Here is a 17,961-nt window from a genome sequence, read left to right on the forward strand (position 1 = left end):
AGTTCATGTCATGTGTCACCTCAAGCAATTTAGACTACCTTAAATTATAGTTGATCCTGAAATTTCTATCTAAATATGTATCTTAATTAGGAAAGGTAGCAAGCTATCAAGTTCCCTTTCGTGTGACAAGAGCCTGACTGATGCGTAGTTCCTCAGCTTCAGGAAACCTTTCTGCTTCCAATAAGTAGCCTATACATTTTAAAAAAAGAATTCCAGCATCATGATGAAAATCACATATTTATTTGGGGGTGTCAAAAGTTATCCTAAGCTCTCCGATTCGGGCATTGAGGAATTTTGTAGTGGAGGTGAGGAAGCTAGTGCCTCTATCGAGAAAACCCCGCAGGTTTTATGCTGAGACGTACTATAATGGTCGGTACTGGTTAGCCATCCTCCACCGCTGCTGTTTGCGAATATACTTCTGTTCGGAAGATCCGCCGTGGCATTAACGGAGGCCGTAGAAAATGGCAACCCCATTAATTGCTGGGGTGGTAGGATGTAGAAAGAGGACTGGGATACAGGGAGGTTGATGTTTGCATCCAATCTAACCACACGTGTCCATAGTTTAGTCAGGTTGTTCTTCCCTGGCTTTCGGGACAGCGAAAAGAAGGCCATATTTTCGTCGTGCCGGGAGCGGATGTGCAGTTTCAACGAGGAGCCCTGAGTAAAAGAGGCTCCACACCCAGAGCAAGAGTAGGGCTTGTCGCCTATAGATGCATATTGGAAGAGCTTTTTAAGTTAAGAATGGTGGCAATTGTTTCATTGATGATAGGATAGGCGACTAATTAACTATGGGTAATTAATCCATTTCACTTCGCAAGGACCATCAAGGGAGTATCGCAACATCTACACTTCAAATGCTCATATTGGATAAAATTATAGCATTGGTCACTTCGAGGCAAAGAAGAGCAGCTACCAGTGTATTTGAGCACCTATGGCTTTCTCGTGATTTTTAGTTTTGGATTTAAGCTGCAGTTTTTATATCATCGTGGACTGCAATGAACGCAAATTTAACTTCATTTATTAACGCAATGCCGGAGATTAAATATAAAGATTATACACACGTGTTGATACTAAGACATGGAATTCTAAGGCCCTTTTCCGCTTTAGCTGTGGGACACTGTAAGATTGCATTGAGAAATTTTGCGAAGTAATGCGGTGAAAAGGTGCGGAACACGACATGATGTAAAGCACTTAAGATCAAAAGTAGATTGTTACGTGAAAATTCTCATTCACTATAGGTGTGGCACAATGCATAACAGTCGTGTAGGGACGACAAAATTTTTCAGGCCTTTGCATTTATTTTCTCCTTAGCAGGAATGAAAAGAAGGTAGTAGTGGAAAGCTCATTGTCTCTCGTGACACCAATAATTTATAAATTTCGCTTAGTTAGCTCAAATGAGTTCAAAATTGTTGTTAAAAATGAATAGCCCCTTTCTTGATGAACTTTTTCAGTACCTTTGGAGGTTGGGTAACCGTACTATCCTACGCATTGTACTTTCGAAATGATGGTGCAATTTGCAGTGTAGCATTTTAAATTGAAATGCAATATATAAATTTGCATTAAATCTTTAGTTATTAGAGAATGGGTGTTGCTGTTTAAAAACCACTTTAATTCAATACTCGTCTATTTGCTGTTTTGTCAACAGAGCTCCAATTTATAAGTTGCAAACACTAAATTTGCAAGGTACCAATGTCTGTGGTCATAATTTTTTTATGGCACAATTTCAAGCACTGCGTCCAGCAACATTTGGACTAACCGATCAGCGAGATTTTTTAATTCACAATAGCTTTAAACATAACTAAGTACGACTATTATAATATGTACAAAAAATCACTTATTTGAGCCTTATGGCATCATCACTTTAAAGGCCGCTTTTGATAACAAATTTGTGACTTTGCGGAATATTGTTTTAAGTCTTGGAATCGTTGTACAGCAAATCTTGTATATTCATTACACTTCATCTTACCCTTGACTGCTACACAACTGAATATATAAAAAATTGCGACTCCTTATTTACATCAGTTTAATAATTTCTGCTACAAGTTTGTTATACCTTAAGGGATAAAACTTGCTTCGATTGTCTAACTTTTAACATGCTGCTAATCCATAAAGGCATTTTGTTGACCTCTATTGAGTACATTTGTGAAACATCAAGGAACTTATTGTATGGAAAAAGTCGTTTGACCTTGCTGAGTATCTTAAACCCATACAGAATGTGCCACTCTCGACGGGTGGCTTTGGTGAACTCCCTATGAAATTACCAAATTAAAACGTTTAGCACTAGAATTAACACCTGACTTTTCGGTAACCTAAACTATAACCTTTTCATAACGCCTTCGCTACAACACTTTGACTGCTTGAAAATTAACGTTGTCTATAGCTAAAATGATTAAAAGGAAAGGGAAAAACCCATTGAAATAAGCAATCATGAGTTAGAATTAAGATAGGTAATTCGAGTTAATCATGCTGTTTTCGCTTGTACCATCCTAAGAAATAACATAGTCGCTTTTGTAATGTGCACGTTCACTCACCAGTGTGTGTTCGAATGTGTACATACATATTACTGTAGTGCCTCGTAGTATAGGCACACAGTTTGCACTTCAGAATGGATTCCTCGCTACCGGCAGCATGGGTTTTCTGAAGATGTCTCAGGAGATTCTTTTCAAATCTGAATGATTTTTTGCAAAGCGGACATGACAGATCCTGGTCAGAACTGAATGGAACGAAAGGATAAATGGAGCTTGAGCACGGAAAGGTGGCTAATTCCATGGATGAAGACGGATAGGATTGAGTCGATGATGCTGCGCCCACTGTCGGTGGAGCCCTAATTGAAAGATCCAGAGCCTTTTCCTCCACATCCTCAACGGTCTCCACGCATGTGGGATTGACGTAGGACCGCAGATTGGTCCAAGTGATTGAAAGCATTTGAAGAATTGTGTTTGAATAATGGGGACTGGAGGGAGGTGCGTATGACTCCAAAAGATGCGAAAGCTGAAATTTTCCAATGCAGGTATGTAATTAGTTTGAGCATTTGTGCATATATGCCAACGATGGAGATCGAAACCAGTTGAAGGCATTGAGGATATACCTATACGCATATTGGGATTGAGTTCACTTAATCAAGTTACGACATAGGCCAATACCACATAGGCTATAAATTTCTAGTTCTACGCGTGCCTCTTTCTAAAAACGTACCAATGCTCTCGCCGTTTATGTAGCCATACAATCAGATAGGATTTCGTTATCCTAGAATGAATTATGAGTCTTAATTGTTGGTCTAGCCAAAAGGGTTGTAATGTATTCCAACAATTAGCTTTGCCTAGAATGCTATCAATGTGGGACGAAATGTTCAAATTGCAGGTCCTCTGTAGATAAAATAGCTTTAAATCAAATGACTTCATGATCTTGTGTTTACAAGTACTCACGCTGCACTCCCCACTTTTGGGAGTTTTTATAAGGAAACAATCCAGCTTAAGGTGAATTATACAAAGCTGGACTAGATTTGATAGTAAAGTGGGTGCGGATCTTGATCAAATTTTAAAAAGAAAGGTTAAAGCTTACCTGAGTATCTGCCCACATCGAGGAAGCGATCCGTGTCAGTATGCTACGAACAAAGTGTAAGATATTATAGTGTGTAATGGGGTCGAGAAGAGTAACAGGCCAGAGCACTCGCTTACCCTCTTCGGGGGGAGATGAATCGGCCAATAAGTTAATGGCAATCTCGATGCGACATGACCTGGAGACCAATCAAAAAGGAGGATGTGGCCCGTGCGCGCATCTATTTCCCCGTCTACGTCCGTAATCCTGATTGGTTAAGCCTAAGAGCCGGACAATCCGAGATATAAGTTAGGCCCAAGAAGTCCCAAAACTCCATGCAATTGTAAGACAACTTTGTCTTTAGGTTTAACTTGTGATTATTTTGCTGGGTTTAAATACAAATTAGTAAAAAGTTTTTTGATTAGATTTGTTCGCTTTTCTCTTGTTTCCGTTAAGTATTTATCGGAGTATAGAGTAGGCGCCATAAATTTTAATGCAGAGCCTGAATAATAGGAAGAATCAGGCAGAAAATTACGTCTTTTATCTTTACAACGTTTGGTGGAATGAGAAGGTTATAAGTCTTCTTACTTAAACTTCATTTCCATCACTTATGGAAAAACTTTGTGCCCATCAATCGGTAACTGATACCCTTATCTATTTAAGAGGATTCCAGCTGGCTTATGATCAGGCACTTGATATTGGTGGTGTATTTTATTTGTTTGAAATTATTTGATAGATCATAGCTTTATATTACTTCATCAATTACAGATTCTATGCACCCGTAAAATAATGGCATATTTGCCCAAATATCTACTGAATACATGTCCTTGACTAACTTATGATGCAAGAAGTAAGCTTAAATCCTTTTTGTTTTTTTTTTTTATTTTTTAGGATCGAATGGGAATGCTAACTTGTTTTTATTTTCTAAGTGTTATTACCAGCGCGGGACTTGTGAAGGCCTATTCTCAACTAAAAATCTTCTAGGAGGAATGATATGAATGATGCATGAAGATACAATGGCACTCATTACAAGTGTTTTACACCTCTATTGAATTTTATATGGCCCCAATCATCTTCGGCTGAAATTTTGGCACACATGGTGTTCGGAATTGAAATACAAGTAGGCTGAAGGATGCTGAAAACCAGCGTTGATCCTAATATCACTTCAAGGTAGTTATTATGTTTTATTGACAAAGGTATAAATAAACAGCAATCGTGTTATAAAAAAGGTCTAATAATTGCTCCACCTCCTAACTTGAGAGTGAGTGACAAAAAAAGCGTAAACTCTCGCACGTACAGACGTAGAAACCCCGGTAAATGAATTTTAGCTATGCAAATTAATTCGATTGTACACGGCATACACACACACACAATTCTAAATTGGCTTTCCCCTGCAATCCGTGAGTATGAGATAGGAGGGTATTGTGCCGCTTATAAACCCATGGTTGTATTGAGAGGAAACTTAAATTCCTCAAGATCTTAAAAATAGTTACCGATCGACCAGATAAAAATTTAGGCATCTTCAAATACTAGAGTTTGAGATTCAGCGCCATCCAGATTTTTACTGGTCGATTCGTTTATTTTTTTATTTTCTTGTAAAATTTTTGATATTTATCTGCGTATAGCATAGAAGTTAACTTAATCGCAAAATCTTTGCCTCCAACTGGTCCAGCTGTTTAAAGAGTGACAATTATTTATTTATCGTCATCAACAAAATTCCATAATTCATCACAAAATCAAACGTGTGTTATTCGTGATTTTGTATCTTTATAATCCAGGGCAGCATGATATTGGTTCTACAAACAAAATTGGGCGACTTAACGCAAACGGCAATATTATTGCACAATTTTTGCCAGTGGGAAGCATTTTTTGAATCTGTTTCCTTCCAGTAAGAGTGATAAAAGGATCAGGCGCCTTAATAATTGTCAAGTGAATTCCATGAAATTCCGAAATGCACTGCACTGAAAAATAAGTTAGATACAGTAGTTTGGACCCTGTGACCTTAAAAAACCACGCTGAATAGGAAGAGAATTTTTAGGTTTAGTTTGTCATAATAAGGGGCAAAATGAGCACAAATGCCCTTAGTTTTGTGAGCAAAGCTGGACTAGAAGGTAGATAATAGGTGCTTCAGAGGAAATATCGCATTTTCGAGTCCAAAGTACTGAATAGTTATGGAAATTAACCACATACAAACAGCAACGCCTATTTGGAGATAATCCAGTCTTCAAAGCGAATTCCGTTTCTTGTGGATACTGGGAATTGGACAACAATTATAGAGGACTGAATGTTTAAGCCTGCCACTTCCCAATCGATGGCTACCGGTCTCGGAACTCAAACGTACCAAATAGCTGTGGCACCAGCAAGGATACGGGCCGTGACGGCTCAGTGCAATACGAGTTAACTGAAGATTTTTCTACTTTATGGGCTATCCTTCTTTCACCTTTTGCTAGGAGACGTGGATGTAGTCAATATGTGCTTAGTTTAGATCCGAAACGGGGGGAGGAGGAGAGAATTCCTTTTGGCATCAAAGAGTGCTAGTATACGACAGTTCTCATTTACACGTTACCATAATCAGGCCAACATTTTTGCTTTTAAAGTCTTGATGCAAGCAATTTCAAAATTAATGATGGTATCTTTGACTGGTGTCCCTAAGTGGTTAATCTTCGAGTGTTTGCCACTTTCTAACTTATTTGTGGAGCATATGACTAAAAATGTTATTCAGCCTATTGTCTCGATAATCAATTCACATACTTTACCTATGAAACACGATGTCACGAGCATTAAATGTTATGGTAATGCAACTTTCCTAATCTCTTATTGTGCTACTACCAGTTACTCGGTGTTTGTTCAGTGCTTTAAAAGACTTGATTTTGCAAACCTTTTACAGTATCCTGATAGCATATTTTATAGGGTGCTATTTGCATTATTATGATCGAAATTAAATGGGGATAACATGATCAGTTTAAAACCAAAATAAGATTTACTGATTTAAAATGAAAATATGGCGTTTTCAGTTGTAATGAAGGATAAGGTCTATTGTACTTTTTTAGGATGTTTAGGGTTTTGAGGCATTGATAATCATTAAAGGCAGGTTAAGTGTTTTCGATGGTGCCAATTAAACTAATTTAAACTTACGATATATGAAGAAACAAAAACGTTCCCTCTTGTCTCCACTAACTGCTCTGTGAGATCGGCTTTTCCAAAAAGAGGATGGCATGAGAGCAGAAAAGGGGTGTCCATTCTACCTACCCTCTTCATAGCACATCCTCTCGTTGTGGCTACATGCAAGCGGCAATGACACAACTAAGTATGTGGTGGCAATTAAAAATATCCACTTATGTGCGTGACATGTGGTGCGCCTAATGCATATCCATCCACCCATCGCGCTGCAGCCACCACCACACCCGCGAGATCTTCCCCAGCTGCGCTAGGGGTGTTGCCGCTGCTGTTGGTGCTACTACGGTCGCATCTACCATTGCTACGTATGGGGTGGTGTCTGGAGGATTCAGAGGATGAGGGGAGGAAGGAGGTGGGGGCCGAGGCGGTGCCTAGTAAAGGGTGGAGGAGGAGCGAGGAAATGTGTCCACTTGAACACGCAAGAAGACACGCTATAGAGTAAGTATGGGCCGTAAGTAATTTAAGAAGACAGTTGCGTGCATTTAAGACTTGTTGCGGATTCATTTTGACCACGCTCTGCACCCGTATCATGCTTTTGTTGGCAGCATTATGCTATGCTAGGCAGAAGTCCTGTGAGAATATCTAATGATGCGTTTGTTGTGCGAATATAGAAAGATAGTGCGTATAAAGCCTCTAAAATTTGTTAATTCCCATCAAGACTAATAAAATAGAATTTCAAATTTTGCACATTTGATTGTTATTTTACGCCACCCTTTTACAATTGGTATTTATTTGAAAATTTGTGCTCGTGCCGTTTAGAGCATATGCTACGAACCTTTTACACCATCTAGAAAATGCGGACACCTTTGATAGTTATCGAGGATATGATGTACGAGCTGTTATAAGGTGTCGACGATAAATATCTAGGAAGAAACCACAGCTAAAGGTATGCGCTTACTCTTACAGAGTGCGCTTTGATTCATTGACTTAGAGACGCGTCAAGAGCATAAGATGTCAAATGCATCAAATTAAAATTATTGGGATTGTCTGTAAAATTATTTGAGTTTGATATATTCAAATCTTTTACCAATTCTAGGGGAACTTGGTTCAAATCATCGAAAAAATAACCGCTTCTTACTTCCTCGTCTCCGAAAATTCCCAAATTCTTTTAAGTGAATAAATCTCCTTAAACGAATTGAACTAAACCAAAATAGTGTTATGCACATGGAATGGTCGTGCCTGGTCCAAGATTTTGAGATACTATTAAAGGAAAGAAATTAAGAGATGCTTTGGAAATGGTAACGTTAAAAATACTTCTAAATTAGCTTTATTTTGAAAGTCGGTTTGTTTTAAGCAAAGAACATAGAAAGCGATAAAAAATGCATAGCGCAAGAAGTGGTCTTGTTAATAATTTTCCTCTTATGTGATTCCAGCTCAACGAGTTACTGCGAGGAGCAAACTGCTAAAAATGATTGCTATTTTGATAAATGGCTAAATTGTGGTTTAATGATCACATGACTGGTCATAAATTATAAACTGTTAGCAATGTTTACGTTTGATAGGTCCTTTCTTCACCCTTACGGTAGGGGAATTTGGTACAAACTGAATTTCGGCTCTGTGGTATGTTAGCTAGCAAGTGATTGCAGTCAAAATTTCCAAATTACGATCTTTGCATACCAATCCACTCTTCTGAAATTAGTGGCTCTCCTTACAGGTGCCAATGAGTCTAGATGTAGATACAGGTAAATTTTTATCACAGAACCTTAAAATTACCGATTTCATGGGAGACAGTGTCTGGAAAGAAGCTATTAGGAAGGTTGAAACCGTTGGAATCTTTCCATACTGGCATTTATCGAATAAAGTTAAACGTTGAAGGTAACAAATACAAGCCACACAATACTCTAATTTTACGGGTTGTCACTAAACACATCGTACATTGCTCATCGCACACCAACGCACCGGAGGTTTAACAAGTTCTCGCGGCATTGGCTTCTTGTTGAGTCTGCAAATGATGCTCACACTTGTGAAAAATTTTCCTACCCGGTCTGCACACGGCTGATTCTTGCCTCAATAAAGGAGAATAAATGACGGAGAGCAGGATGCTTTAAATTGATTTGTCTGCTGCCTAACTTCTAAATAGAATCAATTTGCTGATCATTCGCATAACTAGGAAGCGGTAGTAAAAATGATTGTTTCAAAATAGTGCCCTCGTCAGACTAGCGGAATTTGCGGTAAATAAGCTATTTTCGGTTATTAAAGCAAAAAACCCGATTAGCAAAATTACCCTAAACTCAAACAAACACTGACAATTATTGCAGAATAACTTCGCTATCTTGATAATTTCAATAGTAAAATAATGGTATATTCCTGGTCGCATAGTCAAATGCCATTGCACCATGTGGTAGGGTTCGGTTTTCACGCCAAGTTGCTTGATCAACTTTTTTGGCACGAGGCAGAACTGATTTTAAATCAAGGGAGAAAAAATATAAAGAAAACAAGGGAAGAGGTTAAAATCACATTTTAGGAGTCTGAATTTATAGCAGTTGGGCAATATCACGGGTGGATTAGTTCCAAAGGCTGGTCACTATTATATCCAGCAAAATCCTTCCCAGTATATAAGCACATAAGCGAAAGCTTTGCAGAGGGGATTATGGGCTCACATTCTTAGTAATGAGGGGATAAGGGCGTGTGAAACGATGAGAATTCTGCTCGCAGAAAATGTGATTTCACTGGATGCTTATGAAAACTGCACTCATCGCATGCATGAAATCAGCACACTTTTAAATGCTCCCTAACGTGCATCGCGCAGTGGTTTGAATGGCCAAAATGTAGATCAAATTGGGATAGGTGTTTAAAGCACAAAAAAACTAAACCGTAAATTTCGCTTATGCACATGGACCCTTCAGAAGAATGTAGTTTGCATTCATTTTGTGTTAAAAACTCGGAGCCCGAAGGAAATAAAGTAAGCCTTTGCTGTATTGGAAAATAATACAGAACTGTGATAAATTAAAACCCAAAGGTGTCAAGTCTACTTTGATGGATAATTTGAGGTAAGTGAGAATCAATCCCAAAACTAATGATATCAGCGACGGCTAGGTACAGCAGTAATCTCTGTCAAATCAGGAGACAGAATGGCCAAAGGCACCTATAACAGGTAGTCTAATGTTAGACCGTCAGTTTTCTATGCGTATTTTTACATGACACATTTTACATTTACGTGACACGTACAAGAAACAATTTTTTTTTTAAATCTGAGGGTTAATAGAAAAAGTTGTTCTACTTCTTCTACATATAATTACGTCTACTTTTGTATCAAAAGTAACACGTTAAGTTGTCTTAGAAAAATCGGGAGAGAAGTTGAATAGCTTTTTAAACACTGATCTGTAGGGGGAAAATGGGTGCAATGAATGAGGGAGGATAAAATTCTAACTAAAAGTAGACTGTTTCTAAGAAGGTCAACGCAATAATGCATTCCCTATGGTTCAATTTTAGTCCTCCATTAATGCTACTTAAATTAACTGATTTAAATATTCCTTGCAAACAAAAAAATTTACATTTTTTCAGGATAGTCGCAAATCTGTGCAGAGTGTGTCTTAGATTCCGGTTTTTAGGGCTTTTGCCCTGAAGATGTTAGTAAAACACGTATGGTGGATGTGGTTTTAGTAATAATATTTGGTATTTTGAAATCAGAATATTCAAACCAAACCGCAGATAGCGTTGGTAATTATTTTAGAAACGAAAATTAAAATGACCCTGCAACAAATAATGCTTTACTGCTTACATCTCTTAGCGCATGAATGTACTCACTATCTGTTACAGGGATGGTAGTGTTAAGTAAAAAGTATGGGAATAACAATCCGTCGCAAATGACGTGAATGACATTCTTACGTTCCCCATAACTACCTTTGCTTGGATTTAAATTATAGACGCTAATCAATAATCTTGGCATGGGGCAAACGAGAAATATGCCTTTACTGTAATCAGCATCGACCTGATCAGTGTCCATCTTCATTTTATGATGTTCATCATTCAAATTCTGTACTCCAAAAGGAAAAGTCACCACTGCTGATAGGGAATAAACCTGTAAATAAGGGTAATAAATACTTATTTTAATCGTATTACGGTTTAAGAAATCAAATAATGTCGTTTTTTGCAAGATTTCATCGGATAGGAGTTGGGGCTAATAATACTAGGCACATTTGAAATCCTAGAAAATATTTATGCTCTTCTCCAAAGCTAGTCCCGAACTCCAAATAAGTGGTCCATTTACGAGAATGTTAAGCCATTCTCAATATATCTCCCTTTAACTAATACATCTACGTCCAGTTTTTTAGCATCTTTGTTATTGTCTTGTCTTCTACTTTGGAAGGTATTCATTTGGTTAGCTGCATTTCAAGTTGTGAGGATTCGAAATTACACTTGACTGCCCACTAGCATTTGGACTAAGGAAATGGTTTCACTGCTTTCAAAATGACCATAGAGCCCTTCGCTGCATTTTTTCGGCAAATTTACAGTTAAGTTAATATTACGCTTCAGGATGGCTGCTGTCTGTGTTAGTCTAGCCTGCCTTTTTACCCTTCATGCATTAACACGGTGTCGTGAGTTTTCCTTAGCATAAATGGAAATTATGAGGTGTTAAAAATGTTCCCAAGTGCATTTCCGGTTATACATAATATTATTCCATAGTAATTATGGAAGCAAAGATATTATCGTACTAGTTTTATACCCTTTCTAACCGACAAATGTTTTGAAGTTAATGTACCATGCCGTAAGCGTCATTTCCGATTTCCGTCTCAGACTAGTAGTAGTTTACTTGCCCCCTGAGACATATGCCCATTCTATAACGGTTTTGATTCTTTGTTCTACTAAATTCTGACCCAGAGGTATACAATGAGGGGCATTAAATAATCCAAAGAATAGATCTACTTGAGAGCACTATGTAAGTTCGCACATTTATCATTGAACTGCTTTTGATGGTAATTTGGAGTGATTGGCTTATAATCTTCACCTACATTTCGGCAGTGATAGACAAAATGTTATCAAAATAGCCACCAACTGATAAATTCCGATTTCGCACCATGTTTAACTAACCCTCAACAACGTAGACTGCATAATTCATTCAGTTAAAAGTCTGCAAACTTACCTTGAACGCTGACTTAACCACGACATCGCTACTAAAATGTTAAGTAACCTGTGAATAAACTCCGCTCATTTCGTTAGAGATGTCTTGATAGTATTTACTAAGTAGTTTAACGGATGTTTGTGTTTAAATTATTCTGGTTTATTAATTTACAGCACTACGGAGTGTGTGCTTCAGTGGAACTTTGCCCAATTTTGCTGTGACATTAAATAACAAAAGACTGCTTGTTTACTTTGAGGTACCTAATCTGCAACATAAAATGAATTTCCAGATTCTTCCCTTATTTCTTATTTGATTTGAACACCAAGATTGCAATAAAATGTAAAAATTTGATATTTTATATCCGATTGATCTTCCAACTCGGAATATTTGCAAGATGAAGCAAAAGACAAAGTACGTGACGGTGTGGACAAAAAACTTTATTAGCATTATTCCCTAATAGCGCAAAAAGGGGATTTTTTTATAAACCTGCTGCACCATGTCACCAGAAGTTGGCACGACGCTTCCAGAAAGCCTGGTTGCCATACCGCTTCCAGAAGCTGGATCGCTTCCAAAAGGGACTCATATGGATCGGTTTCCAGAAGTAGGCCGCGGCGCCAGCGTCACCCAGAGTCTCGCTTTCATCAAAGTTTTCGCTCAGAGTTTCTGATGGATAGTTCTCCATCAAAAGCTTCTCATTTAGTCGCGCTTTGCCCGTGGGGTAGGCAGCGTAAGACACCACTACACAGACAGTCATAAAAGCCAGTAGGACTGGCAGTCGACGCTCTGCGAGTTGGATGCACGGAATGCGAACCATAACCAACTCCTTTTTTAGTGTGCTTACTTCCTGAGGCTCTCACAAAGGCCAAATTTATGAACAGTGCAGCACCAATCAGATGCGAGCACATATGATCCACCAATCGCAGCTAAATAAAGGTTTCTGAGAGCAATAAGATGAATTCCACTTAACTCGCTTTTATTTCCTTAATAAGAGTGAAACTTTCGTTACACACATATGGAGCGTGAGGTCTTGACAACCATATTCTTCTTATTTCAACCCAGACTTAGTTACAGTTTCTCGAATAGCTTGAAGTATACTGTAGTATTTGTGGTGTTTAAATGTTCCTTTTAGAAAGGAGGCGGCAGCCAACCGCATGACTGAAGAGCGGTTGGCATCTCCCAAACCGGAGAAAAGTCCTGTGTCCAAATCTTTTTAAACTTGTATCCACTCCCATTTACTCTAAGCAATAACCATGTCATAATTCAACCAGTCGCCGTTTTCAAAAAACATGAAGGCTAGGGGAGAGGAGATAAACGAGCCTCATCCTACAATACTATGCTTCGAGCTAATAACAAGAAGTTCTTTGCTTAAAGCATAAACTAACATATTTAATTGTTGTTGATTAGCATCCAAAATGACGTTTACACTCAGCATTTTTCCCATTACCCAAAAAAGACCCGATTTGAAAACGATTTTATATTGGAAACGCTTTGTGCTTTTGCACATATATTAAAGGTTCAGAATTCGAGTGATTCCATACAAAAGTTCCATTTCTGAACAATTTGACTGGCATTCATTTAATAATCAACTTTTTGCACAATTTTGGTTAAATTCACAAGAAATCTTAATATTTAATTTACTCCGTGCCATTTTAGTTGAACTTGTGCTTTGCACCGCCGTCTAAAGAAGCAGGCTCAAAGTAAAGATAATCTAGAATACTTCTGCTGTTTTCTCTAGGTGTCATTATGTATTTCTAATCTGATTTTATGAAATTTGCACAATCGAAATGCCTTAATAGGTGCCGGTTTTGTCAGCGCTGGTTTTGCAGCATTTCTTTTTTATCAAAAAAGGAAGGCAATGGGGTGCCAAACAGCACAGGAGTCGCCAAAGTTACGCCTTTTTAATTCAGATATTTGTCGCTTATTATCGAGGCACGTGGTTGATTTTAAATTAAGCTGTTGCTCAATGTTTAATCAAGCACTTTACGACGGTGCTACAATGCATAAAAGCGAGCTTAAAATTCCCTTTTTCAGCTAACAATACAATGAGAATAGCATCCTGTAGTAGCAAAACACTGCTAACTAATGGGTGGTCATCAAAGGAGATTGATACTTGCTTCAGAACACTTAAACCACCTATTGCAGGCTCTTTAGTTTTGCTGCAATTTTTTCATTATAAACAGGCAACAAATTGGAGATAGTAAAGCCCTAAATAGCTTGAAATGCAGAAATAAGAACACATTAGTTAGATCGTTTCATATACTTGCTCGACACCAACTCATAAGTTGGCATCCTCCTAACACCAAAAGTGATGGTGTTTCATGTAAACAAGATTACTGTTTGCGACTCTAGAATATCCACCTGTTTCTCGAAAAACTTGTGAATTTAAACATGTGTTGAATTTTACTGCTGTCCCCAAAACGTCTTTATGTCAATGCTATTTAGCGAGGACAAGCAGAAATCACTGAAGAAAGAGGCAGGAGGCTTTTACCAGTCAGTCTGGTGTCTGCAATGTCGATTCATACTTTAAAATACACTAAGGAGCAGCAATTACTCATGAGTATTGGAAAGGGGTGAGGTTATGGCGACCGCACTAACGGCTTTGCAGATTTCGCTCATTAAATGGATTCGCTTCAGAAAGTTAAGGCGGGAAGTTACCAAACAGACCTTGGTAAAAAGTCTAGGCAGGTCCAATTGCATAGTTAAACTTGCACCTGTGACTTCTGATAGGCATTATGCCAAATGGGCCTATAATAGACCTGTTAACTTGGGTAGTTCTAAAAAATATTCAAATATACATGCATTATGAAGACATTGCATGATTGTTTTTTAATTTATTCCAATGCGTCCATTAGTAGCTCAATTATCGGGCAGAGCGATGCTCATCTCACCGGTACTTTATTTGAAAGGTGGCAATCTCTTTGGGATTTAAATGATGCATGATAAGAATTCAATCAGAAAAAAATAGTATCCTTTATACGGTGTCTAAACTGATTTTATAAAAAAATTGGGGCCTGCTTATTATGCAATTGTGTATCAAGTCGAACAATGTTTGTTTATTAATTACTATAAAGCTTAGGCATAACGATTCAGGGTGTTTGTGTTTCCCAAGTAAAACGGTTTGCTCTCAGTTCAAAAGATCAAATCTCTAACCACAATTAGCACAAGCAGATTCTCGTGTTCAGTGTTGAGTGGAGGGAGGAACGATGATAAGAAATTTCCTTCCGATTTAAATTCTACTATTTTGTTTAAATGACATTGAAAAGGCTGGTACTAAAGTAATTTTTCGTGTAATTTTCGTTGATTTATTTCTCTATCAATAACCTGGTCGCAAAAATCTTAATGCGTTGCTACCTTGCATCAATCGTCAGTGTAGAATTGCACCTCTTTATATTTTTTCCCCTATAATTAGGGGTTCCTCAATGTAGTTTAGGGGAGAGCTTGGTGGAGAGCACATGATTACCGGTAGGGTCTTTTAATTTAAACACTTTTTCTGTCTTGACTATCATGTTATAGCATAGCAGTTTCGGCAGATTATTGTTACTGTGATGATTCCTTAACATCGGTATTTTCTGCGGCGCACAAATCTTTTGCTCATTCGGAAAATCGTATTAAAAACAGACATTTGCCGAAAAAACTGCTTAAGTATGGTCTCCCTTAGTGTTTTATACTTATTAGGACTCACAACAAAAACACTAAATTTTCCTTTGTGAACACCCTACCAAAACACCGATTAAACTGATCTGAATGTTCAAAGGTGATTTGAAAAGGAAAGGGAAATCTCAATCTTCCAGAATGGCGTACTTTGCGTCTGTACTGATATTGAATATGAAATACTATCTCATTCAATGTAGCTGTTCGTGATTGGGACTAATGTAAGCTGTAAAGAGCATATTTGCTGTTTTAAATGTGCACTTATTTCGCCGGCACATTCACTTTGAGCTGGCGGCAAAATGATGTTGCACTCGTATTGCTTTATGGGTCACCTCCATGCCTTTTGACCAAATGCAAATTCAAAAACCCCGCTATAAAAAGGTAAGATTAGTTAAATTACGTGAGGACAAATGTTTCACCATTCTATGTCAGCTCAGAAACGGTTAAAACCGACATGAAAACTATTGTTACTTAATAATATCCAGTAAAATGCTTTGCGAACGGAGCCGTGAGCGTAGAAGAAAATTACAAATTCCACAGAAATAAAAATAATTATATCCCAAATGCTAATGAGGTAGATCATTTTACAACAATTGAGGATTTTCCTGCTTTTCCAGGCTGAAGTGAGAATCCGTTTGATGGGCTACGTAACCATTGGCCGGAATTTGAAATAGGATAACTGAAACGCTACGTGGCGTAAGCCTCTGCCAGTAAGGGTGGAAGCGAATTATCACACAGTTGCTTGAGCTGTCAAATCCTTGAAGGATATCTAGACCTTGCTACTGAAACGTTAGGACAGAGCAGCGTGTGGTGAGCTTCAGACACCCTCGAAGCATCATTATTCCCAAGTCACGAAGTCATCGTACTTATAGGGTTTTTTAAAAACGCAACACAATATATGCAACTGTTTGAGACGGCACTATTTTTACGTCTATTTTTGGCCATTCTATTCGCATTAAGACTAAGTCATTAGTCCAACTATTATGCAGTAACAGTTATTTTAACGGGATATTAAGTGGAGGACATTTTCTCAAGATTTTCGGCACAGGCGAAACTCCCCCCAAACTTAAGCCAGTGAAAATTGTGCAATTCTAGGCGGAAAGATACGGGGCGTAATACGATGTTTTGAATTACAGAGCGCAATAATTTGATCTAGTCCGCTAAGGCAGTGTAACCAACCGACTTAGGTTCTTCGCTAGACATGGTCCAGTCAGCGAAATTTTCCGAAAAGCCCATCATGAAAAGGTTGAAAATTATTGCTTGATAGGTAATTTATCAATCCCAGTAGGGGTATGGGATCTTGATGACTCCTAGGTATCCCTATGCACATGCGCATTGCCTGCAACCGATCCAGTTCATATTTCTTCAATGGTCATAAACCTAGAATGAAAGTGCTCCAACTTATGGTGGCATTTCAGTTTCAACCGATAAGGTGGGATGCCAGGAAGACATGGAAATCTTTTTATGATGATCCTTACATGTTGAGCTCTGCCAGTGCTTTAATAATTTTTTTAAAGACGATTATATGGATCCACGTGCTCGATGAATTGTTATGGAATTATTAGTAAAAAGCGTAAGATGCTCAAACTTGGAATCGAGTGGTATGTGATATTGCCCAACAATTGGTTTAGGTGTCAAATACTAAGAATCAATTCGCGGCACTTCCGGTGAGGTTTGTGAAAAGGAGGTATCTTTAATTAACTTGTTTAATTATTATAGGGGAACAGCGCGGAGCAATACACTAACTGCATACAAGTTCTGTGCGATTTCATGACGCGAAATTCCATCCAAACATAAATCGGTCTGAGCGAAGGCGAGAGACAACGCAAGTCAAAAGTCCAAGCTTGGGACATAAATAGCACCCCACTGCTGCGCCAGGGCAGCGGATGCAAGCACCTCTGTTTGGAGGATGGAGAGCAGGTACCTATAACACAATTGCAGTTTCACACTTTTGGGAACTCTGCCACTTTTGTAGTCAAGTCTGAGTCGCACAGTAAAAAAATAAATCTAGACTAGGTAAAGGTGATAACTGAGTTAGGACATTTTAGTTGGCTTAAAGCACCCTGAGCTTCCAATTAAAACAGGACCTCCTCGGACAATTAAGTCAGTTTCACTCAGAGTATGAACAACGCCATCAACCATCCCAAAGTTGCCTTAATCATGCATCAAGCATCACCAGCCCTACATCATCTATTCAGATTATACCTTAATACCATTGGAAGCCGTAGGGGCTTGGATACCCAACACACTTTTAGCCATCAACAGTTTATTTCATTGCCATTCCACAAATGCAAAAATGAGCAATCCCACAAGTGAGCACCATGGAGGATGAGATCACAACAAAAAGTCCTACTCCATTTGCATATCATTAATGTGTTTGTGTACATATGAAAAAGCGTTGTCACAGACAAGGCCCTTGGCTTAGTCAGTTCAAATTTGAGTGTAGCACGTTAGCGGAGCTCAAAACCCGCGCAGTTTATTAGCTTCAAGGAAAAACATTCAAGGAAAAAGACGAACAGGAAAATCAGGATATC

At 38.3% G+C, this 17,961-nt stretch overlaps 2 protein-coding genes across 2 annotated transcripts; both read right to left on the reverse strand. All coding sequences in view use genetic code 11, as the record gives it.

Annotated features, from left to right (window-relative positions):
* Window positions 1-258: 258 nt before the first annotated feature.
* Window positions 259-8,640, reverse strand: EGR_01614 (Zinc finger protein 333; the record flags this gene model as incomplete). The annotated part of the gene is made up of 5 exons (XM_024490863.1): window positions 259-704; window positions 2,532-2,991; window positions 3,562-3,736; window positions 6,916-7,085; window positions 8,590-8,640. The coding sequence occupies 5 exons, from the start codon at window positions 8,638-8,640 to the stop codon at window positions 259-261; spliced, it is 1,302 nt and encodes a 433-aa protein (XP_024354728.1).
* Window positions 8,641-10,396: 1,756 nt separating this feature from the next.
* On the reverse strand, window positions 10,397-13,280 carry EGR_01615 (hypothetical protein; the record flags this gene model as incomplete). The annotated part of the gene is made up of 2 exons (XM_024490864.1): window positions 10,397-10,834; window positions 13,128-13,280. The coding sequence occupies 2 exons, from the start codon at window positions 13,278-13,280 to the stop codon at window positions 10,397-10,399; spliced, it is 591 nt and encodes a 196-aa protein (XP_024354729.1).
* Between the last annotated feature and the right edge of the window lie 4,681 nt (window positions 13,281-17,961).

The sequence above is a fragment of the Echinococcus granulosus genome (assembly GCF_000524195.1).
Source record: "Echinococcus granulosus chromosome Unknown EG_S00006, whole genome shotgun sequence".
NCBI lineage: Eukaryota > Metazoa > Platyhelminthes > Cestoda > Cyclophyllidea > Taeniidae > Echinococcus > Echinococcus granulosus.